General features: G+C 40.9%; 1 protein-coding gene across 1 annotated transcript in view; it reads left to right on the top strand.

The window, feature by feature from the left end:
* CATSPERB (cation channel sperm associated auxiliary subunit beta) overlaps positions 1–25,945 on the top strand; it is a 103,090-nt gene that overhangs the window by 22,951 nt on the left and 54,194 nt on the right. Inside the window, exons 6-14 of the mRNA XM_047079922.1 lie at positions 3,144–3,293; positions 8,454–8,549; positions 8,686–8,804; positions 10,377–10,409; positions 14,395–14,461; positions 14,732–14,778; positions 15,421–15,579; positions 17,113–17,265; positions 24,488–24,632. Coding sequence (XP_046935878.1) covers positions 3,144–3,293; positions 8,454–8,549; positions 8,686–8,804; positions 10,377–10,409; positions 14,395–14,461; positions 14,732–14,778; positions 15,421–15,579; positions 17,113–17,265; positions 24,488–24,632 — 969 coding nt within the window. The remainder of the gene's footprint in view (positions 1–3,143; positions 3,294–8,453; positions 8,550–8,685; positions 8,805–10,376; positions 10,410–14,394; positions 14,462–14,731; positions 14,779–15,420; positions 15,580–17,112; positions 17,266–24,487; positions 24,633–25,945) is intronic.

A 25,945-nucleotide genomic window follows, 5' to 3' on the forward strand; every position in this document is an offset into this window, starting at 1 on the left:
TAGGGGAAAAGACAGATACCTGTAGAATTTTCTGTTAAAATGAAGGAAATAGACCCATATATATCATCAAGAACAGAACTCAAAAGCATTGAATGAAAATTCAAGTTTCAGAATAGAATAGGAGAACATTTACTCAAAATTTAGAAAACACATAACAATGCTATGTACCATTCATGGGTACATATATATTGTAGTAAAAATGTAAAAACATGGGATTAGAATTATACACAGCAATTTCATGATAGTGGTTGCATTTGGGGAAAATTTGGAAATGGGGCCACAAAGGGAGCAGAGATATCTTCAATCATTCTATATTGTTTTATTTCTTTAACCAAAATTAAAACACCTGAAAAATGACAAAATGTTGTGCTTTATTATTTTGTCATAGCGTCCAGGTTTTTAAAAAATAGTCAATTATTGGGGCGCCTGGGTGGCTCAGTCGGTTAAGCATCTGACTTCGGCTCAAGTCATGATCTCGTGGTTCTTGAGTTTGGGCCCCGTGTTGGGCTCCGTGCTGACAGTTCAGAGCCTGGAGCCTGCTTCAGATTCTGTGTCTCCTTCTTTCTGCCTCTCCCCCACTGACGCTCTGTCTCTCAAAAATAAACATTAAAAAAAAATTTTTTTAATAGTTATTCAATAGTAATTGCAAGCCTTTGAGATGGATATTTTGAAGTCCTGTGCTAGCTACCTTTAAGTACTGAAGTAACAGTCCATAATTATTTCAGTTTTCAAAATATTTTTGAAATCTGAATCACAACACATTGAAATGCACCCAGGTTATTATCTACTGCATTTAAATGTTAGCATATACTTAATTTAGAATGTATAGAGGTAACGTGGTAGCAAAGAGTTCTACAAATGAGTTGTTGTTAAAGGTTCCAGATGCAGAAATGAGATTCATGTGTTTGAGGAACAGAAAGGAGGCCTGTGATGTGGAAGCAGAGTAAACGACAGGCAGAGTGGCTTATAATACGTTTGGAGAGGCCAGCAGGGAGCATGGTAATAAGCGCAGGTGTTATTCTAAGGAAGAGCCTTTGGAGCGTTTGAAGCTGGAGAGTGATACATTCTGACTTATGCTTTCTAAGTGGGTCACCTTGGCTGCTGTGTGAAGACACTCAGAGAACGATGGCAAAAATGGCATAGAGGAGATTGGTTGACAGCTGTTGCCCTGGTCCACCTGGGAGGTGGTCCGGGGGACATGGGCCGGGGGGTGGAGATGGTGAGAAATAAGAATCTTTAGAATGTGTTTCGGAAGTAGAGCTGGTAGGAGTTCCTTCCTGGTGGATGAGGGATAAGGCAGACAGAGGAATCAGAATGAATCCTAGATTTCTTATTGAGCAATCAAATGGGTGATGGTCTCATTTACTGAAATGCTGGAGACATGGGGAGAAAGCATTGAGAAGGGGCAATTAAGAGTTAAAGTTAGGGTTAGAGTAGGAACTCTTTATTCACTACTAACTCCAATCCACCCCCTAGACCCCTCCACTAACACTGTTCCTAATCACAATCCCTGGTTCCCTTTCATAAGGGTCCCTTTTCTGTCTCCTCCTTGACTTCTCAATAGTAGTCAAGACTTATAACCACTCCCTCATTCTTAAAACATTTAAAATACAGTATCTGACTCTAGGGAGCTTGTACATCGAGGTGTTTTCATTTTGATGTGATCATGTCCCAGCAACAAGGTCCAGTCTCTCTGTCCTGTAAGATCTGGTTATTAATTGCCTGCACAGACATGCTGTCACCCTGAAGAGTCAGCTGCCATACCCCAAATGCCTTTGAACTTCAGAGTGAATAACATTGGTTTATAAGTTCCATCTCTTTCTGGTCTAAGCTACACTGTATCAACCCAGATGGAAATCTACCTCCATTTCTTGCTTTTGCAGGAAGTGAAAAATGTTATCACTTAAAGTCTTGGGCTTTGCCGCAGATTAGGGGGAAATGGTAAAGATCTACATTGTAGAAATGTAAACAGCTAAAGAATCAATTATTAAATATCTCTTTATTTTTTTTTTAATGTTTTTTTCATTTTTGACAGAGAGAGAGACAGAGCATGAGTGGGGGAGGGGCAGAGAGAGAGGGAGATACAGAATCCGAAGCAGGCTCCAGGCTCTGAGCTGTCAGCACAGAGCCCAACGCAGGGCTTGAACCTACCACTAGATCATGACCTGAGCCAAAGTCGGACACTCAACCGACTGAGCCACCCAGGCGCCCCTAGATACTTCTTTTTAAAAATCCCTTGGCTGTTTTTGAAATTCAGACAACAGTATTCTGTCAAATTGCCCTGGCTTGCTTTTTGTACTCCCTTTTCTCATTTTTCAGAAGAAAAAAAAAATTGCCCTATTTTCTTATCATTAAAATTTGACTTCATCCAGCCCCAATGCTTTGCATATCCAAGAATAGATTGCCAGGTTGAGGGGTGGAACCTGTACCCCTCTCATTGGTTTTTCCTTGTAATCCCAGCCCAGCTTCTGTGTCTCTTCCGGAAATCCCCCAGTGTCTCAGCCCCTAATGATACCTTTCCCCATCTACTGGTATTCCGGATTTATTCCCATTGTTCTATATCTGCTGCCGTTTCTGTGGAATCGGAGGAAGAGAACAAAAAGTAAATGTGTGGTGTGGGCTTTTGAAGCAGAAGCTGTTCTCCATCGTAAGTGTCCTACGACCCAGCAATTCAATTTCTAGGGAGAGATCCTGCAGCCAGTCCTCGTCCCCAAAGGTGACCAAAGCAGTGTCTGCCATCCCACACGTTCTTCTGCAGTGTGACTGTGCCAGGCCCCCATGAAGGGCACTTAGCCTTCATTCCTTCTACTCTGGAAAATAAGAATCAACCTTTTTTTTTTTTTTTTTAGCTGATGAAGGGTGAGGTAATACACCTGCTTTTTGGAAAATGAAATAGGCCCTCTACATAGTGCTTTAAAAATCCTTAAACGGGGCACTTGTGATGAGCACCAGGTGTTGTGTGTAGGTGTTGAATTGCTAAATTCTACACCTGAAACGAATATTACCCTGTTTGTTAACTAATTGGAATTTAAATAAAAACTTGGGGGAAATTCAAAATAAAAAAACCTTTAAAGGAAAGTAGTAACGTCCCCTATTCAAGCCTGCAGCCACGATTTATAAACACCTAAATTTGATTTCCACAGAACCTATTCTTCAGGGGGATCTCGGGGCCATAATGACAAAAAATGATATCAGCAAAGTGTATCAGCACGTGATGGATCTCAAAGTGGCAAAATGCCCCTGTGCTAACGATGTAGCGTTACTTGGCTTCATTTTGAATGAAACCTACAATGGTAAGTCTGTTGGCTGTGTTGAAAGTTGGATGTGGGTTTTGTGTTTTATAACAGCAGTGTTTAACTGGCAGTGCAAGTTAGACTCAACGGAGTCAAAACGTTTCCTAAAACCACCTGCGAATTTACTCTTTGTCACTTCCCCTTGTCAACTTGCAAGTGTGATCAACTACTTTTACTCTGTGACTTTTGGTCATGTTCATCGTGACTGTAGTGTCTCTCCTAATTTCACTTACCCCCTGATTTCTATTAATATGTTATTTCCTCTCAGAGGTGACTCCTTGTGTAAATGGGAATCATGTTCTAAGGCATCATAACATTACTTCATTTATTATGTAGGTGCTTTTAGATTCCTACTGTAGTATTTAAAAGCATCCTACTCCGTTTCAACTTTTTTTTTAATGTTTATTTTTGAGAGAAGAGAGACAGAATGAGTGGGGAAGGGGCAGAAGGAGAGGGAGACACAGAATCCGAAGCAGGCTCTGAGCTGTCAGCACAGACCCCAACGTGGGGCTTGAACTCACGAGCTGTGAGATCATGACATGAGCTGAAGTCAGACACTTAACCGACTGAGCCACCCAGGCACCCCATCATTTCAACTTCTAATGTATTATGATAGTTGTTTTTCCTAGATCATCGGTGACCTTCTAGTCCCCAAACCCAATGAATGAAAAGGAAAATAAAAGAATTAAAAGAAACAAAATATTATTACTCACAAATAATATGGGCACCCTAAAATCCAAACTAAAATCCTCGAATCCAACTCACCATCCATGTGGATGACCGACGTAATACTCAACGGCCAGACGTCGTTTCCTCCAATGATCTTCCCCCATCGCACTTCTGTGGCCATATTCTGGACCTCATCATCTCCCCTAATGTTGGTACCTGTGGAGTCTCTACCATGAGCAACTCACACTGTCCACGCCCCCTCCCCTCACGTTCTTACCACCTCTTCTAGTGCTCCCACTCCGGTGCTCCTTCGATTTCACTGAGACTTCAGTGTCTTGTCCCTACCACCTTCTCCACTTCCCAACACCCTTGGTTTTCTCTCTCCCCTCCCCCATAATTTGCATAGCCCACCCTTACAGATCCTTCTGTAGCTTCCCTGCCCTGCTCTGTCTTCCATTCCCCGAGCAGTGCCAACTCCGGTTAAAACCACCTCTAGTCCTGCCCTGAGACAGCGGAATGTTGCTAGAGAAGACACTGCACGCCAGTCTCCCTTTCGCATTCCACCGACTGCTCTCACTTTAAATTCCCGATCCCAAGTCTCAAGTGGGCCCTCAGCACCACCCAGAAACCCTGTCCCTCTTCGCTGGTATGTTTATTTTCCGATTCCGCCAAGTGGCCTTATCTCACACCTCTTCCCACACCTCAAACCCTCCACGTCACCCCCTTCCCCTTTCCACTCTCAGCTGTGCCTTTATCTAATATTTCATATAGAAAACCAAGATCGACCACAAGGCACTCCTTCGTCGTTGCACCTGCAAACCTGCCGTTCTACCCGCATTGGTGCTTGTGAGCCTTGCCTTCTCGCCTGTTGCGTTGCGAGAAGCATCTTTGCCCAGACTCCACCTGTCGGAGGCCACCACCCCAACCCTTGTGTTCTGGATCCCGTTCCCTGCGACCATCTGAAGCACCTTGCTCCTGCTGCCTCTCTGCTGCAAATGCCACCTTTCCCTCTGCATCGTCTGCTCTCTCTCCTTGCTGGATTGGGTCCATTGGCATACAGACAAACCCTCCTTTGTTTGGGAGCATCCTAGCTGTTTTTCTGTTGTCCTTCAAAGCAAAATTTGGGCAAAGAACTTATTGTAGATGGTGCTCCGTTGTCCCACCTCCCGCTTTGTCTTCATTCCGCTAGAGATGAGTGTTTGGTACCCGCCAGTCTTGTGAAATGTTTCTTCCCAAGACCATTTCTGATTTCCATATTGTCAGTTCCAGCCACCCGTTCTTCTTCTTTTTTTTAATGTTTATTTTTTATTTTTATTTTTTTACATTTATTTATTTTTGAGAAACAGAGACAAAGCACGAGCGGAGGAGGGGCAGAGAGAGAAGGAGACACAGAATCCAAAGCAGGCTCCAGGCTCTGAGCTGTCAGCACAGAGCCCGACGCGGGTCTCGAACCACAAAACGTGAGATCATGACCCGAGCCAAAGTCAGATGCTCAACGGACTGAGCCACCCAGGTGCCCCAATGTTTATTTATTTTTGAGAGAGAAAGAGAGTGGAAGCGGGGCTGACAGCACAGAGCTTGACATGGGGTTCAAACTCACGAGCCGTGAGATCATGGCCTGAGCTGAAGCTGGACACTTAACCAACTGAGCCACCCAGGCGTCCCCAGCCTCCAATTCTTTATCCTCATTCTACTTTCCTTCCCAGCAGCACTGGACACAGCTGGCCACTCTGTCTTCAAAACACTTTATCCTCTTGGCTTTCTCGGTATCACCTTTGATTGCTTTTATCTGACCACATTGGTCATTCCTTAGTTTTCCATTCCTCTTTGGTGTGTCCCCTCAAGTAGTTGTCAAACTCAGGGCTTTGTCCTTGACTCTCCTTCCTTAGGGAGCCACGTCTCTCTCTTTGAAAAACTTAACCTAGTCCTATGGTTTAAGTGCCGTCTCCAGGCCAGTGATTCTTAAACCTATATTTCTGGTGCTGAGCGCTCCGTGGAGACCAAACTCCTCTATGCAATTGTCTATAGTCTACATTTCCTCCTGATGTCTACTGAGCATCTCAAATACAGTAACTCTGATCCAGAACTCTTGACTCATCTCCCTCTAAAATCTGTTCTTCTCCAGTATTCCTTATCCCAATTCATATGGAGTTGCTCCAAGCTAAAGTCTAGAACACATTCTTGACTGCCCTTGCTCTCATGACATTCCAGGATGGTGCCGTACCCAGTGTGTATCCCCAGTGTGACCGCTTCTTTCCTCTGCTGAAGTCTTAAGTCAACGTTGGTTTTCCACGAGACTAATTCATAGCTTCTTATTCATAGCTTCTATTTGTATTCTTGCCCCAGTACAACCCATCTTCCATACAGCCACCAGAGTGGTCTTCTCAAGTATAAACCAAATCACATCACTTCCCTGCCTCAGACACGCAGCGGCTTCCCTTATGACCAGTAGAATAAAATCCAAACTCTTCACAATGGTCCACATCCGCTTCTGTAACCCTGGGGTACAGTCGTGGTCGTTTGTTATACAGAGTGGCTTTGTAACTTAATTTGAGCCTCAAAGTATTAACCAGAACAAGACATTTGTTTTCCTACTTACCCTTCTATTGAATATTTCTAAACTTTGCAGGGCCCTGGTCATGTGATATCATACTGGACACCGATGATCATCCCTACTTAGAATATAGGATAGTGTTATCTGTGGAACGAGACTTAGAGCTCAGAATGGCAACACACGTCATTAGCTTTTTCTCTCTCTGGAAAAAGTATATGGTGACAACACTTCCTGCTACATCTTTCCCTACACAGAAAAGAGCTGAGAGTGAAAATATACACTTCACCACATGAGTGGTCCTACATTCGTCTTTGGGAAACAGAGCACATGCATTAGATCATCAACCGTCTTCAGGCTCTCCCACCACCCTCAATAATTATGCCTGTTGACTAGATTTCAGGTTAATATTCCACATTTAAAGCAAAAGACTCTCAACACTCCTAGGTATGGCCAAAGAAAAGTGAGATCAAAGTATTTGCAGTGTGTTCTGTCTTCTTTTTTTTTTTTAATTTTTTTTTCAACGTTTATTTATTTTTGGGACAGAGAGAGACAGAGCATGAATGGGGGAGGGGCAGAGAGAGAGGGAGACACAGAATCGGAAACAGGCTCCAGGCTCTGAGCCATCAGCCCAGAGCCTGACGCGGGGCTCGAACTCACGGACCGCGAGATCGTGACCTGGCTGAAGTCGGACGCTTAACCGACTGCGCCACCCAGGCGCCCCGTGTTCTGTCTTCTTTTACGAGGTTCTCATGAGGCATAAGCAAATACTTTTTCTATTTTTTTTAAAAATCACAAATAGTAAAGTAAATCAAACATAGTTTCTTCCTCTTGGAATTTTAACTTCCTTCTTGGAGTTTTAAAACTATTGACTAAGATTGTATTTCTGAACTAGGAATGTACTTATGCTTACAAAAATACCATCAGGGAAGAAAAAAACCCTCTTCCTCTACTCTCTTATGTGTAGTGAATGAGGGCTGTGAATTAAATTAACAAAGGCAGATTATCAGGAAAAAAAGGCACACATTTTAAATTAATATTTGCATTCACAGGAGCACCTGGGTGGCTCAGTCAGTTAAGTGACCGACTTTGGCTCAGGTCATGATCTCGCGGTTCACAAGTTTGAGCCCCGTGTCGGGGGTCTGTGCTGACAACTCAGAGCCTGGAGCCTGCTTCAGATTCTGCTGTCTCCCTCTCTTTCTTCCCCTCCCCCCTCACACTCTGTCTGTCTCTTTCTCTCTCTCTCTCTCAAAAATAAACATTAAAAAATATTTACATCACAGAGTTAACTTAAAAGCAGTGAAGCTCAAGTAAGTGGTTAAACTTGGGGCATATATACCATTTTAACAAAAGAAAGAAGGTTGGGCTTCAGGGGATGATAAAGTATGGGGAAGTGACTAGGAAAGATGTGAGGGGATTAATGAAAGAGAAGGGCTGTTCTTGTAAAGTGTGTTTATGCAAATTTAGCATCGACTTCTCTTCCATCTCTGATGAGAAGAGAGCTCTTCTCTTCCTGGCACAGGGGTGGGGAGGCATGTGTCCCAAAGAGAAAGTCATGCTCTGCTTGTAGCCAGGTGAGGGGAGGGCAGAGATCTCTTCCTGAATCTGTTGATTCTCAGTTGCCTTCGGCTCAAAAAAATCCTTAACCAGAGTGGCATATTTTGGGGGGACATATTCTGATCCCTTTGATACAAAACAGAATCCTTAAAATTTAAATCAGACAGTTGGCTAAAATCCTATGTTAACCTGAAGTCGCTTCATCTTTCCAATGCTTAGGAAGTGAGATTCTAGCCGAGGGGAGGCGAGTTGAGGCAGGGCAGAGATTGGTTTGGAAGGTGGGGCAGATGTCATTTCTGGCTGCGGCAGTCTGGGAACCATAGAAGTGGGTTACTCTCTTCGTAATGTTATCTAAACTGAATCTTCCTTTTTTTTCCTGTTAGGTATTTACATAGGCCTCAGTTTTTCCGGATTTTGGAATTACAGTGATACCACGTGGTATAACCTGACAGATACGATCTATTCCCAAGTTGGAGAAGGTAATTCCTCTAATGGTGACTTAATCTTCAGGATCCCATATATAGCAATACTTGATCAGTATGAATGAAATGAAATGTCTGTGCTGAGGAGCTCACCTTTCCTTCCTTTTTAACCTGGTGTGATTTCTCCCCTTAGAACACACAAAGCTTTCAGTGGTGGATATGGTTTTAACCAATCACTTTTTAGTTATCCTCACCTCTCTGGGTCTTTTTGTAAGTGGAGATCTCCGTTATCCATCATCCTCTGTCTTAACGGTATGTGAATTGCTTTTAAATACGTTCCTAGTTCGGGGCTCCTGGGTGGCTCAGTCGGTTGAGCGTCCGACTTCGGCTCAGATCATGATCTTGCGGTTTGTGAGTTTGAGCCCCACGTTGGGCTCTGTGCTGACAGCTCGAGCTCGGAGCTCGGAGCCTGGAGCCTGCTTCGGATTCTGTGTCTCCTCCTCTCTCTGCCCCTCCCCTGCTCATGCTCTGTCTCTTAATAATAAATAAACGTTAAAAAAATAAATAAATACATCCCTAGTTCAGAAATACAATCGTAGTCATTAATTTAAAAACTGTAAGAGGAAAATTAAAAATTCCAAGTGGAAGAAACTATGTTTAATTTACTTTACCATTTGTGACTTAAAAAAAAAAATAGAAGAAGTATTTGCTAATGCCTCATGAGAACCTAGTAAAAGAAGATATAACACACTCCAAATACTTTGATCTCACCTTTTATCTACATAAAGTAGACATACTTGATACTTGAGCTATGTGTGGTGTGTCTTAGAATTTAAAATGTAAAAGCAGAATACAATGGCTTTTTCCCTTGCCTCATAGTGTTGACCATATCCTTTGGAAATGGTGCTAATTTTATTGCTACACAAGTTTATGTTTTAAACATGTACATATAGAAGATTTTTTATCTATTTAGAGCTATGTATGTTCCCCAAATACTTTATGGTAATTTATACAGCTAAATATAGTATTACAAATGAACATAAGTCGAAAAGTTAGCACTGGGATTGAGTGGAGGGGCATATACATTTTGGTGAGGATACACAATACTTATACCATGAAATTCTTAAACAGGTCAATAAACATCTCTCAAAAACTACCACAACAGAAATAAGAGCAGTGATAGAGATTTTGAAACAGTGGAAAAAAAGATGAGAGAGTATAGAAGGGGTGATTGCTTTGGTTGAGAAGCAGGTATTTCTTACATGTGGGGATTATGAATATTCACAGCCTTCCCTCCTTCCTCACCATTTCTGAGGAAGTACCATTTGTTGCTCAAACAACCAACAGATCTGACCTTTTATGTGCTTACCGTGGAATTGTTGAAGTGGAGACTTGAAGAAGCCGGGCACGGTGACTTAAGTCCAAAACATGGAGGATTGGGCACAGGTTGTACAGTGAGGGCTGGCCCTGGGTGAGGCAGGAGAAACAGGGGACCATGGAGAAAATAATATGTTAAGGGATTTCCTAATCCCAGTGGGTGGCAGATTTAGTACCTTTCTGTACCCTTCTAAACTCTTCCGTTTAAATCGTTACGTGATTTAAAAAACAAAAACAAAAACAAAAAACTCAGATCCTTTCTGTGATTAAGTCCAAGTACAAATAAATCAATAAAACAGTGAAACAAAGCAAAGACCAGAGAGGAAATCTCCACGATATTATTTAAAGTATGTTAGAGGCTGGTTTTAATGGGTGACACTCCTAACTGCTGGGATACAAAAAGCATCATTTCCTTTAGTATAATTCAAATTGCTGTGTTTTGTTATGCTTCCTGATACGCAAGCAAAAATTAAAGTGTTGTTGTTGTGTTTTTTTTTTTTCTTGTAGTTTTCAAGGGCAGACTTTTGTGGTTTCGAAAGGGTAAGAAGCTTAAATTTTCCAGGGGTTGGTTAGAAGAGGAGTGTTTCCTTGATGCCCGAGGGATGAGGCACAAGATTAAGAATTCACAACACAGATCATTCCTGTTACTATGATATTATTTCCAGTTTGAACTTAAAGAAACTTACTTCCAGCAGACATTAAGCAATGATCTCCTTCCCTTTCAAAGGAAGAAGTGTATTTGCTTGTTTCATTGGCCTCCCCTCCCCCACTTCTTCGCATGTTCTCTCCAGAACTGTTGTGGTTGTTCGGGTGTATTCTGCACAAGGGCACCCCCTTGAAAAGAGAGTTGGGGCTGAAATTTGGCTAACACTTTTCTCCCCGGTCCATCTACCCCCACCCCCCTTGTGGGTCTCTGCCTGCCTGGAGAAAAAGGCACCTCCAATTTTCACAAAAGTGCCATTTAAGCCAGCCACAGCTCCGCTGCTGGCCTGTGAAGGGTGGGGTGGGGAAGGGATTCCATCCGTCTTTTCTTTCCTCTGTTATTACAAAGTCAAATTTTGTGATTCAAGTAGGTCATTCCCATCAACACAAGCATGCTTGAGTTCGGAGCCCACCACAAAATTATGAGGATTCCTAGCCTATTGCCATGGCCCGTCCCCCTTCCATCCTCATGCAGGCCTGTGGGCACACACCCAGCTGTGCACGCACACACGCAGACACACACACACACTCACTCGCTCTCACCACCTAGAAGGAAGGAGCACTTATGTCTCAGGACGCAAATGCAACAGATTCCTGCCACACTCTCTGGAGGAAACGTAAAGCAGAGACCCAGGGAGGCCCGATGGGCAACACTGATGTACATTAGAAAGAACAGGGGAAGTACCTGCCAAAATAGAATTCCGTACCCGGCACAACTCTGTCATTCAAGAACGAGCCGGAAGGAAAGAAAGTTGCACAGATAAGACATTAGCGGAGCTTACTACCCAGAAACCCCCACGAAGGAGTGGAATACCAGAAATAGTGACAGACCTAAAACGTATGCTCTAAACTCTAACAGAGGAAGGAACTTCGTCTGTGAGCTCCGCTCTGGGATCCGCGTCCAGCACGGTGCCTGCCACAGAGTAGGCACTTAGTAAATATTTGTTCCAAGAATGGAATTGGCGTAAAAAAAAATTTACAGTTCCAAATTTTGTGTTTAATACTTGGGCGGAACCAAAACTCCAGATACTACAAGGAGGAAGGGAGATGATTTTCAGCGGATGACCAGCCTATTGTGAGACCCTCGTTTGGTGGGAGAATCCATATGGGGAATCATTTTGGAATTTGATAGAAAAACGTACTCAGTTCAACACAAACCATACAGTTTAAGGGATAATTACCCGAAAAGAAAAGGAAATATGACCTAAAGCTTCCAACCCACCAGAAGAAGGGAAGAAGATTAAGGACTAATCCATCAGTTCCTACAAAAAGCAAGAAAGGAGGAAAATAGGTGCAAAGATAGAAGAATGGAAAACCAACCATAAAGTGAGATGCTAGAAATCAATCCAAATATGTCAGCTAAAATTGAATCATACAAGAAGCAATAGAATAAAGAGACAGAGGGGACTATACCCTGAGCTCTTTTCCTTACCCCTCGGCTCCCACTAACTTTCATCTCCAGTCCACCTGGCTGTCAACTCAGCAGTGTTGGGGATGCTAGACAGCTGGACTCAAAGCCTGAGCTTTGAGGAACCCCTCAAGCTTTGGGGAACCCCAGTGAGGAGGCCTGGCATGTCTTTCCTCTCATGGGTCAGGTGAGAACAAGGCATTTGGCGACCTGCAGGCAGACGGCTAGAAGGGGGAGGCTCCTGGAGAGTGCTTGGCTTGCAGAAATCCAGGAGCCCCCAGAGAAGGTTTCAGTCAACCTTGTGAGAGTGGCTGGCCTCCTGGAGAAAAAAAGCCCAGTGGGAAGGCTGTTTTCTCCCTGTGCCTGAGGTGAGCAGGGTGAAGGACACGGAAGCAGAGAAGCTTCTTTCTGGTTCTGAGGTGAGGGGGAATGGCAGCCCAGAGGTGGAGAGACCACTTGGCCTTCTGTTACTTCACAGTCTGAGATGCTTCCCAAACCAGACTTGAGTGCTCCCTTCAAAATACGTCTAAGCCAGCTCCGCAGGCGGAGAGCACAAAAGATCATTAGAATCAGACCATACAGCAGAGTTGCTGATGGAGAAGGTGATAAATGAAGAAGAACAACAAAATGAATCGACTCCTTTGACAATTATCCAATGAGCGTCTATTCTATGGCTACTGTTCTTGGCACTGAGATATTAGCGAGAAGAAAAGACCACCAACATCTATTAGCTTAAGAGTTTCAAGTGCCACATGAAAGTACTTTCTGGGATTAAATACCACACTGCAATTAAAAAATAGGATGAATTGGGGCACCTGAGTGGCTCCAAGGGTTAAGCATCCGACTCTTGATTTTTGGCTCAAGTCATTAACTCATGGTTGGTGAGTTCAAGCCCCACCTTGGGCTCTGCACTGACAGCATGGAGCCTGCTTGGCATTCTCTCTCCCTCTGTCTCTGCTCCTTCTCTGCTTGTGTTCTCTCTCAAAATAAATCAGTAAACATTGTTTTTTGTAATGGAATAAATTGAAGGATAGAATAGCCACTGTTTAGATGCAGATAAGCAGTGCTGAAGATGAAGAGGAAGAAACTTCTCAAACCAGAGAAGATGGGTAAAAATCACGGGGCAAAGATAGGCCTTTGAGGATAATCCAAGTCTAAGAGGTGAGAGAAGTTTGGGGAGGAATAAAAAAGGAACAGATAGAAGACAGGCAATAATAACACAAATAGCAGAAGAAAATTACACCAAAATTAAGAAAGATCCAAGGCTATCTATTGAAAAAAACCACTATATCCTGGAAGAATTGAAAAAGATGTATGCTTGGGCATATCCTAATAATATTTCCGAATTTGACGATTAAGGGGAAAATACTACAACTTTCCAAACAGAAGAAACAAAAGCAAAATATACCTCACTGGCATTAGCGTTCACTTATACAGCAGTAGAAGCTGGAAAAGACTAAAATACACATCTACAGGCTATCAAGACAGAGGGGCCAAAATCCAAAAATCCTTTTTCCAGTCAAGAGATTATTCATCTTTCCAATTAAGAAAGAATTTGGAAAGTGTATCACCCAGTTATTCCAGCTAAGGAAAATACTCAGGAGAGAACTTTAACAAAATAAACCAGTGAGCACAGATGTTGGGGAGATAAAGAGAACAGGAAACAGTGATGAGCAGTGCTTAGCTCTTTCTCTCGTTTTACATAATATCTATGTTTTCTGTCTGTGTAAATAAAAATGGAGTGCTTGACGAAGATCTTGAAACAGAGAGAACATGTTGCAAGGGAAATTAGAATTTCCAACATCTAAAAATGACTATTTTCAAACAGTAATACATTCCCATAATTAAAAACCAAAACAGTTACATAAAAATCTACATTAAAAAGTCCCACTTGCTCCTTTGTATATACTCTCCCTGCTTCTTCCTGTCCCCTACATCTTTTAGATTTTCAGTGACATACATTTATTTATTTACTTATTTATTTATTTTATTTAAAGATTTAATTTTTAAGTAATCTCTACCCCCAGTGTGGGGCTCGAACTTAACAACCGAGAGAGCAAAAGTCCCACACTCTACCAGCTGAGCCAGCCAGGTGCCCCCTCAGTGACTTTTAAATGTAAATTTAAATAATTATAAATACAAACTCTCCTCACTTGCTCCCACTATATCCTAAATACGAACATATCTGTTGTTTTCACTTAGCAACATGTCAGGGGGGAAAATGCCATATTAGTACGTGTACTAATTGTTGTTTCTTGCCCAACCATTTCCTTTGTTGACATAGAATTTTTCTCCATGTATTTGCCTCACACTCCTGAACTATCAAACTTTAGAAGTTTTCATTAGGTTTTTCTCTTTTTATATCTTAAGTCTCCCTATTGCCTAAATGATATTTTTATTTCTTCTGTTATGTAGGTTGACTATGTCAAAGGAAAATTGTGGTATAATGAAAAATGTTTTGCCAACAGAGAACACTTTGAAGGTAAATTGAGAAGAGATATTAACAGGCTTTTGTCAACATAGATGGCATATAAAGATGAAATAAAATGACATAAGATAAAGATAGAATAAAATAGAAAAGTAGGTTTAGTTTATATAAGTTAATGGCCTAAAACTGAGGGGGGAGGGAAATTAAATCTGAAATAGGCAGGCCCTGTTATAAGTGAAAAAAAATATTGTATTTGAATGTACTTAATGATACATTTAAAACTGTAGATGCTGCTTTTAATTTCTGTACCTTTGTATTTTATAGTTGATTATGTTACTATCACCTTTGAGAGAAACAGGACCCTGAGTGAGGTATGTTCTTAAATATTTTAAAAGGTAAGAAATTTTAGGGGTGCCTGGGTGGCTCAGTCGGTTGGGCGTCCAACTTTGGCTCAGGTCATGATCTCACGGTTCGTGGGTTTGAGCCCCGCATCAGGCTCTGTGCTAACAGCTCGGAGCCTGGAGCCTGCTTCGGATTCTGTGTCTCCCTCTTTCTCTGCCCCGCCCCACCTGTGCTTTGTCTCTCTATCAAAAATAAATAAAATGTAAAAAAAAAAAAAAAAGGTAAGGAATTTTATTTCTTGGATTATTTTGGATTATTTCATGGATTGTTATTAATCTAAGAAAAACGGCAGTTCTGCAGACTGAAGGACTTCATCCCTCTTCGTGCCCAGTTGTGTTTCTACTTGGGTTTAACGGTACTTACCTAGTTACGTTAAATCTGGAACTACACAGTAGTTCTCGAAGAACAATTCATGCCAGAAAGAGAGGCTTCGCAGTGTTTTCTGGACTCCCCTCCCCGCCGGAAGAGAAGCACAGACAGGAAAGATTTATCACTAGTATTCGTGGTTGATCAGGAGAAGACAGTGGCTCACTAGTGGCTCTCTGCTTAAGAGAACTAATTAGAACTTATATTTTAAAAATGGCATTAACTTTTCCTTTCTCTTTTTGTAGTCAAGCTCTTGTTTTTACAGCAAAGAACCACTCCGTCAATGGTTACCTTGCTTACCTCACATTTTAAAAGGAAGGAAAACTATCGCTTCAACTCTGGTAACGTTTCTTGTTGACCAAGAGCACAGTGCTGGAGTCTATCTCTTCTCCAACCAGGTAAGCGTTACAGCCCCGGGAGGTTACTCTTGATGACACAACAGTGAAAATTTACCCTTGCAAGTTTATCTCCAAGTTCTTGTTATCTTTGGCAGGAGGAGTGGCTATAATTAACCACCACAAAATTATTTATGGTTGATAATATAGTTTAAGGCACGTTAGGGGTTTCTTGCCTCTGCTTTACCGTTCAGTTTGATGAAAACAGAAAATACGATGGTGTCTGCATAGTGATTCTTTACTTCTTCTCCAGGAGAATATAAGCTGAGCTTGGTCTATATAAGGTTAAGGTTCCATAAATTGATTTGTTTAAATGAACAAAAACTGGGGCGCCTGGGTGGCTCAGTCAGTTAAGCGTCTGACCTCAGCGCAGGTCATGATCTTGGGGTTCATGAGTACGAGCCCCATGTCGGGCTCTGCACTGGTAGCTCAGAGCCTGGAGCCTGCTTTGGATTCTGGGTCTCCCTCTCTCTCTGCCTCTCCCCCCATTCTCTCTCTCTCAAAAATAAATAAACAGTAAAAAAAAAAAAATTAAAATGAGCAAAAAATGGGACTAGCCCTACCCTTATAATTTTAGTGGAGAAAAAATAATTTTCTTCTACCCTCTTAAGTTCAGTTCTTGAGGCCCTGCAAATTAAACTGATAAAAGACAGATAACAGGAGAAGAGAAAACAATCGATTTATGCATGCAGTGTATACACATGTGGTTGAAAATCAGTGATGAGAAACTCAAAAAGGTGGTTCAAATTTGGGGATTATATACCATCTTAATAGTTTAAGGGGGCAGGAGAGAAAGGCGCTTAAGGGAAAACAAGTGAAAAGATAACAGGAGAACGAACAGGAGATAAGAAAGTTTGTGATAATGTTTGCTCATACAGGTTTGAGTGGTTTTCCCCTCTCCTCAGGGCCATAAAACTCCTCTGGAGGAGGGATTTGGGGTGGGTTTTATTTGTGTTCTCCCTTCTGGAAGTAGATCTGCTCTGAAGAGGAATTAATGATAGTTTTATTTCCCAGAAGTTGCTGCTTTTAATCAGAGAAGGGAAGGCTTTTTTTTCTGCATCTGTTGAATCTTAAATGTCTACAGCTTAACGATGATCTCTATACCACAGTGGCATATCTTGGGGTACCCTTTCTGACCCCCTTCAACGCCACGATCCAAGTAGAGTTGTAAGGTGACCCAGGCATCCACGCTTTTAAAAGGTAGGGTGCCATGACAGTTGTAAGCATGGGCGTTGGAATCGGTCTATTTGAGCAATAGCTCTATAATAAACTTCCCCATGCCATTTATTATAGAAGCTTGGACAAATTATTTAATCTTCTAAACTTCATGCTCAACATCTATAAAATGGGCATATGAGGCAGGGAGAGGCAGAGCAAAGACACATCGATGGTTGCCACTCCTTTCAGTTCTCTTCTGTGCTAATGGATGTGTCCCTGTCTTAATCAAAATCCAAGTAACAGGAAACACAAAAAATTGTAACATCATCTAGTAATATAAATGGTAAAATTCTTATGATTTGTTCATGCTTAATCTATTTCTAGAAAACCACCACTGTCTCTGTGAGCACCCTAAAAAATAACAAACCAGGATTAAAACCAAAATTTCCACTTTTCGTATTTCCTTCATCATTTTCATCTCCTGTGGGAATGGTATTCCATCCGCGAAGCCATTTTCTGTATGCTTATGGTGATCAGGTGAGTACACATGACATTTCATGCTCTAGGGTAGGTGTAAATCATTCTCTTGTTCTATGCTGAGTGGTTATACGTCAAGTAAAAAACAGCATCGTTCTGATGATCAGGGAGATAGAAGGCCCAATGAAGAGAAAATGAGAGCAGAGGAATTAGGAGAGTGAATACAAACAAATCCTTTGCAAAGTTTTACTGAAAAGGAGAGCAGTAAAATGCAGCAATGGTAGCAGGAGGAAGGGAGGTCAAGAGAAGAGGGAGAGGGGCACCTGGGTGGCTCAGTTGGTTAAGTGTCCAACTTGGGCTCAGGTCATGGTGTCACGGTTTGTAGGTTCGACCCCCACCCCCCGCCCCCTACCTGTCAGGTTCTATGCTGACAGCTCTGAGGCTGGAGCCTGCTTCAGATTCTTTGTCTCCCTCCCTCCGCCCCTCCCCTACTTGTGCTCTGTCTCTGTCTCTCAAAAATAAACATTAAAAAAATTTAAAAAGAGAGAGAAGAGGAAGAGACAGAAGGAATTAGGCTATGTGGATGGGAATTATTCAGTAGAGAGGGAAAGACTGGTGATGCGGGTGAGAGAGGGAAAAGTTGCTGGAGCGACATGTCTAAATACAGTACCAGGAAGAAGGGAGGGCTTTTGGATTCCAGAGCTGGTAAGTGGGTAGATGTGGTAATGGAAGGGGGTGGAAATTTATCTTTTATTTTCTCCACAAAAACCAAAGTTATTGTTTGAGCATGAGGGTGGAGGAGCATTGGGGGTTTGAGGAAAGAGACAACAGAGAGAGATAGTTGCCTACGAGAGCGGGAGAGTGGATTGACGGATGAGAGAAGGCAGTACAATTGCTTGGGCTTTGTGCTCATGGATTCCAAGTGCTACCAGTTCAGCATTATTGTACATTCTTCTCTGTGGTCAGTTGTGGGGGTCCACACACATCGGAGAAGACAGAGAGTTGTATTTAAACACAGTTGGAGTTTTATCAAGAGGTGATTAGGAAGTAAAAGAGTGTACAGAAGGAAATGCAGTGAGACAAAAAAAAATTAAGAAATCAAAGGCATGAGTAATAAAATGTAAACAAACTATTTACTTGCAGAAGATCTGATTGCCTATGTAGAAAACTTAAAAGGTACATACACATTATTAAAAAGAGGAAAAGAGTTAAACAGTGGAAGGGAAAGTCAGTTTCATTTCTGCTCATGATCAGCAAATTTGAAAGCATAATTTTTTAAAGTTTATTTATTTTGAAAGAGAGAGAGAGTGAGCATGAGCAGGGAAGGGTAGACAGAGACAGAGAGAGAGAGAGAGAGAGAGAGAGAGAGAGAGGGAATCCCAAGCAGGCTCCACACTGTTAGCACAGAGGTAGACGCAGGGCTCAAACTCACAAACCATGAGATCATGACCTGAGCCGAAATCCAGAGTTGGATGCTTAACTGCACTGAGCCACCCAGGCACCCCTGAAAGCATAATTTTTAAGACCTTATTTACAACAGCAAAAACAAAACAAAGCAAAACTACACACACACAAATTTTAAAGTATGTAGGAATAAATCTAAGAAAAGATTTCTGAGACTTATATGTAGAAAATTATAAGCTTTATTGAAGGACGTTTAAAACTTTAAGAAGAAACAGATAAAAACATACTTGTAAATAGGAAAACTTATAATATCATTTCTTCCTTAAATTAATCTGTAGATCTAATACAACTTTAGTTAAAATCTCAAGGCTTGTTGTGGAGTTTAAGTTAATTCTAAAGCACGTATAGTGTATGTCAACTCTACCTCAGTATAAAAAATGTTTTTTAAATAAAGCCCCCCAAAAAAGTATATATGGAAAAACGAAAGACCAAGAATAACCAAGACACTTCTTTTTTTGTTGTTTTTTGAGTTTATTTATTTATTTTGAGAGCAAGAGAGAGCCCAAGCAAGGGAAGGGTGGCGGGGGGGGGGGGGGGGAGGGAGGGGCATGCGGGGTGGGAGAGAGAGAGAAAATCCCAAGCAGGCTCTGCACTGTCAGGACAGAGCCTGAAGTGGGACTTGATCCCATGAACCATGAAATCATGAGCCCAAATCAAGAGTCAAACACTTAACCAACTGAGCCACCCAGGCACCCAAGATGCATCCAAAAAAGAATAAAGATGAGGGATTTGTACTACCAGATATTAACAGTTTTTAAGAAGTTTTCATAATTAGAATGTGTTTTGACCCAGGAACAGACCAACTGACCAGTGGAATGAAATAGAAAGCAAATAGACCCATTCACATCTAGAATGTTGATCGAGGCCAAAAATAGCATCACAGCTGAGGGGAAAATAAAAGATTGCTTAAAATAGGGTGGGAAGCATTGGTTACATATGGAAAATGTTGCCACAGACATCAAGTCCAACTCCTGATGGATTAATAATTTAAATATAAAAACTTTTACAGGAAAATATAAGTAAATGCCTTTCTGACATCAGGATAGGGAAAGCATCTTAAAACAAGACATAAAAAACAGTGACCATTAAAAAAGACAGCATCACTTCCATTAAAAAGAATTCTGGTTCTGCAAGATGGCAGATTTAGAATCTTTGGGCCCTTGTTCTCCCATAGACACAGTGAGTTAGCTACAAAATACAGATCAGAGTACCTTTGCAAGAACTCTAGAGACCAGTTGATTAGCTACAGCACCCAGACCAACATAAAACCAAAAAGGGATTCTAACAAAAGGGGTAGGAAAATTTGCCCATCTGTGCCCCACCCCCAACCACCTTAGCATGGCACAACCAGGAGGAAACCTCCCACACAAGGGAGCTTCCCTTGGGATAAAAACAAAAGAGTGGGCCTTGCATCCAACATTCTGGCTTGTCTGAGGGAGGCTCAAGGGACTGGTTTCAGTCTTGCCTAACCCAGAGCACTGATGGAACTGGCAGAATTTTTTGGAAACTGCTGTAAAGGAGGAGGAGTAGCATTGCCAAGATGGCGGAGCAGGAAGCATGAGACATCCCTTTCCCCCCAGAGACACCAATACAACAATATACAGACCACAATACCTTTGAAAGAACTCCAGAATCCATTTGAGAAGCTACAGCATCCAGACCAACCGAAAGCCCGAGAGATTCCAACAAAAGGGATAGGAAGACTTAACAGCATTTTCCATATCCATCCATGACTCTCCTTCTATTTGACTTAATGCAGCACCACTTGGAGGAAGCCTCCCCCTCCGGGGATCCTCCCTCAGGATGGAAACAAAATAATTAACTGCGTGTCCAACATTCTGGCCAGACTGGGGAATCTGTGTCACCTAACTCAGAGCACTGATGGAACTGGCAGCCTTGTTTGGAAACTGTTGAAAACAGATATGACCTCTGCGGCACTTTAAAGCTGCAGTTCTACAGGCACATGCCAGGAGCAGCAAGAGCTTCTGGGTGTCTGGAAGGAGAGGGATAAACTGCTTAGGCAACTTGAAACAACTAAAAACACAGCACAAGCCAGAGAAAACACATCCTTGGAAGAGACTGCAGAAGTCCTAGAGCCTCTAGCTGGTCTAATTGGTAAAGGTCTGCATGAAGCCAGTCCATAAACAGTGAGAGAAGTGGTTGTGTAATCAAATGCCCAAGTCTCAAAACAATAGCATCACAAGGCATGCAAAGAAACAGGGAAACATGGCCCAATCAAAGGAACAGAATAAAACCCCAGGAAATGACCGTAAAGAAATGCAGACTTATGAGCTGCCTGACGAAGAATTTTAAACAACTGTCATAAAGATGTTCAACGAACTAGAAGTGAGCACGGCTAGACAACTAAAAGAAATGAAGAAAATAATGAACTAATGGAGAATATAAAAAATAGATAGGAACTATAAAAAAGGTCAAACAGAAGTTCTAGAGCTGCAACATACAATAACTGAGCTGAAATACTCACTAGAGGAGTGGACGTTAGACTTACTATTTGAAATCATCAAGTCAGAGAAGCAAAAAGCAAAAAAGAATGAAGAAAAGTGAAGAGAGTCTCAGAGACTTACAAGGACTATCAAACAGACCTATCTATGCACTATGGGACTTACAGAAGGAGAAGAAAGAGAGGAAGAACTTATTTAAAGAAGTAATGACTGGAATTTTCCAAAGCTGAGGAAAGAAATGGATGTACAAATTAAAGAAGCTTAAAGAATTCCAATCGGGATGAATCCAAAAAGACCAACACTGAGACATAATCGAAATGTCAAAAGTCAACAAAGAATCTTGAAAGCAATGAGAAAAAAGTGGCTCATTATATACATTGGAACTTCCGTAAGATTATCAGTGGATTTCTCAGCAGAATCCTTGCAAGCCAGAAGTGAGTGGGATAATACATTCAAAGTGCTGAGAGAAAAAAAAATGTCAATCAAGAATACTACATTTGGCAAACTGTCATTCAAAATTGAAGGAGAAATTAAGATTTTCCAGGAAAACTAAAGATGAGGGAGTTCATTACAACTAGACCTGTCAGGAAGGAAGGAAGGAAGGAAGGAAGGAAGGAAGGAAGGAAGGAAGGAAGGAAAAGAAATTACTGAAGAGCCTCCTTCAAGGTGAAAATAGAGGATGCTAGATAACATCAAGAAGTCACATGAAAATTTAAAAGTTTTCCAATAATGTAAATACATGGACAAATTTAGTACTTGCACTGTAATTTTGGTGCATAAATTCACTTTTAATTCTCGTATAGAATTTAAATGAGAAAATCATTTTTTAAAATTATAATCCTATGTTAATAAATATATAAAAAGATGTAATTTGTGACGTCATTGACATAAAGTGGGAAGGCAGTGCTATGTAAGAGGAGCTTTTGCCCACAATGAAGTTAAGTTTTTATCAGATTTAAAAGAATGCTATAACTTTAAGATGTTTTATTGCAATGGTTACCACAAAGAAAAAAATGTAGGATATATGCACAAGAAAATAAGGGAATCAAAGAATGTCACTACAGATAATCAGTGAAATGCTAAAGAAAGCAGTAAGAGAGGAAAAGAGGAACAGAAGCTACAAGACGCACAAAAACACAAACCAAATGGCAATAATAAGTCCTGTATCAGTAATTACTTTAGGTGTAAATGGATTAAATTCCCCAGTCAAAAGACAAACATAAGCTGAATCTATAAAAACAAAAAGCATTAAGAAAAACTCTCAGGATGCAACCATGTTCTGTCTACAAGAAAAATCACTTTAGATCTAAGCACACCCATAACCTGAAGGTAAAAGGATTGAAAAAAAAATATTCCGTCAAATAGTTACCAAAAGAGAGCAAGGTTGGCTATACTAATACCATACAAAATAAACTGTTAGTCAAAAAGTGTTGGAAGAGACAAAGAAGGACATTATATAAGAATAAAAGTTCAATTCACCAAGAAGATCTAACAATTATAAATATTTATGCCCCAAGCCATCAGAGCTCCTAAATATAATGAAGCAAACTTTAAAAGAATTGAAGGGAGAAACAGCAATGTAACAGTAGGAGCCTTCAATACCCCGCTTTCAGTAATGGATAGAAAAACCAGACAGAAGATAAGTAAGAACACAGAAGACTTGAACCACACTGTAGACCAATTAGACCTAACAGACATAATCAGATGACTCCACCTGACAACAGCAGAATATAAATGCTTCTCAAAAGACACAGAGAATTCTTTAGGACAGAACATAAGCAAGGCCACAAAAAAGTCTCAACACATTTAAAGTGACTGAAATTATACAGTGTTTTTTTCTGATCATAATGGAACAAAACCAGAAATCTATAGTAGAAAGAAAACTGGAAAATCCACAAGTATATGGGAATTAAAACAACACGTTTTTAAACAACCAGTGAGTCATAGATGTCGTCAGAAGGAAAATTAGAAAATATCTTAAGAAAATTAAAATGAAGGAGCGCCTGGGTCATGGTTAAGCATCCGACTTCGGCTCAGGTCATGACCTTTTGGTTCGTGAGTTCAAGCCCCACGTCGGGCTCTGTGCTGACAGCTCAGAGCCTGGAGCCTCCTTCAGATTCTGTCTGTCTGTCTCTCTCTCTCTCTCTCTGCCTCTCTCTCACTAGAACTCTCTCTCTCTCTCAAAAATAAATAAAAACATCTTTAAAAATGTTAAAATGAAAATGAAAACAAAACACACCAAATTTATGGGACGCCCCAATAGCAATACTAACAGGAGAGATTATAGCTACAAACACACACATTAATAAGGAAGAAAAATCTCAAATCAACAACCTGACTTTACATCTTAGGGAACTATAAAAAAGAACAAATCAAACCCAAAGTCAATAGATGGAAGGAAATAATAAAAATTAGAACAGAGATAAAGGCAAAAGAGAATACAAAAATAATAGGAAAAATCAACAAAACTAAGAGTTGGTTCTTTGAAAGTTGAAAGGCCAACAAAATTGATCAACCCTTAGCTATATTAACTAAGAAAAAAAGAGAGGAGTCTGGGAAGGGATAGAGGAGACCACAATTATCTAAGATAAGGTATAAAAGGAAAATTATTTGGACGGTGGTCAAAGAGACTTCAGCTGCATTTACAACATGTTAAATTTAAGAAAAGCCTATTTTCAGGTATAACTTGTCATTAAAATTCATTTTTAAGAAGAACTTTAAAAACCTGAAATCTTCATGTGAATAAGACTTAGGCTATTAAAAAAGGTACCAGGCAGGATTCATCCAATACAGGATCTGATTTATCTTCAAGCAACCCGTAACTGAAAGATGAGGGGATAGAGACACTCACGTGCTATGGTGGAGTATACGTGAGGATTTACCAAGGTCCCAGGACACCCTCTTGCAAGTGTCCGGGGCCTCTTCCACACAAAACATGTTCACATCCAGATCGGCTGGATGCCTGGAACATGAAAGTCTCGTGTCAGTATGAGGTGAGCTCGCTCCTTCCTATCCAAGTACACCCAACATTTCATCCTTTTAGAATCAAAGGGACCCCACTTGGGAGATGATGGGATACCTTCATTCTCTTACACATTCACCATGCACACTGTGTAGACCTGTGACTCGGCCACATACACTGTCATCCAGGCCCTAGGAAAGAACCAGAGCGTTGATGAAGTGGGTAAGGAGTCTGTACGTATGTGCGTGCCATGCGTGCGTGCGATGGATGCATGGGAACATGGGGAAGGCCATGCTGTAGGACTCTGCTTACCTAGGAAGATAAGGCTGATAGGCGAATGCTGACGGTCAGATGGCAGCCTCTTCAGTGAGCTCTTATCTTTTTATTTCCTTAGGTATGGTTTTCGATCGACGGCGGCAACACTTTCGAATTTTTAGCGGACTTTCATGATGATATCATAAAGAACACTTACCATAGTTTTTATACTTCAGATATTACTTTTGTTTCCCAAAGTGGAAATGTTTACTTGACGAAAGCAGGTGAGGAATTCACTTTAATTGGCGTAAGCACTACATGTGAGTCAGGGATTAGAAGATACCTGAAAAAATTCTGCCATTTTAATCAACTAATCTTAAGGTCTCAAACCTGTTAGGGGTGACGGATTTTTTAAAAATATTTTTATTGTGGCAAAATACACATAACATGAAGTTGACCGTGTTGCTCACTTTTAAAGTATACAGTTTGATGGTATTAAGTACATTCAAAACGATCAGCCATCAGCATCGTCCATCTCCAGAACTCTTTCCCTCTTATAAAACTAACACTCTGTATCCCTTAAAAAATAAATCCTAATTTCCCCCTGCCCCCAGCCCAGCAACTCCCATTCTGCTTTCTGTGTCTATGGTTTTGACTACTCTGGGCCCCTCATATAAGTGGAATCTTCCAGTGTTTGCCCTTTTGTGACTGGCTTATTTCGCTTAGTATAATGTCTTCAAGATTCATCCGTGTTGTAGCAGGTGTCAGAATTTTCTTCATTTGTCAGGCTAAAGAACATTCCACTGTATGTATATACCACATTTTGCCTATCTATTCATTCCATCAAGGGACCTTTGTGTTGCTTCCATGTTTTAGCTATTTTGAATAACACTGCTATGAGCATAGGTATACAAATACCTCTTTGAAACCCTGCTTTCAATTCTTTTGGGTGTCCGCCCAGAAGTGGACTTGCTGAATCATATGGTAATTCTATTTTTAAGTTTTTGAGAAACTGCAGTTCTCTTTTCCATAGTAGTTATGCCATTTTACATTCCCACTGCCAGCATAAGAGAGTTCTAATTCCTCTGCATCCTTGTCAACACTTGTTATTTTCTGTTGTTGTTGTTGTTGTTGTTGTTGATAGTGGTCATTCTAATGGGTGTAAGGTAGTATCTCATAGTTTTAATTTGCATTTTCCTAATGATTGATCATCTTTTCTTGTTCTTATTGGCCATTTATGTATCTTCTTGGGAGAAATTTCTATTAAAGTCCTTTGCCAATTTATTAATCAGATTACTTGTTTTTTATTGCTGAGTTGTAGAAGTTCTCCATATATTCTGGATATTAATCCCTTATGAAACATTTGGAAACATTTTTCCCATTCTGTGGGTTGCCCTTAGTCTCCTTGGTTATGTTAATTCCTAAGGATTTTATTCTTTTTTTATGATATTATAAATGGAATTTTTTTCCTAATTCCCTTTTCTGATTATTCATTGTTAGTATATTGAAATACAGCTGATTTTTATGTATTGATTTTATATTGTGCTACTTTGCTGAATTTGTTTATTATAACTTTGTTTTGTAGAATTGTTGGGGG

Source organism: Lynx rufus, unplaced genomic scaffold (assembly GCF_022079265.1).
Source record: "Lynx rufus isolate CCGP_SWC_20201006 ecotype Redwood Valley unplaced genomic scaffold, mLynRuf1.p SCAF_17, whole genome shotgun sequence".
In the NCBI taxonomy this organism is placed as follows: Eukaryota; Metazoa; Chordata; class Mammalia; order Carnivora; family Felidae; genus Lynx; species Lynx rufus.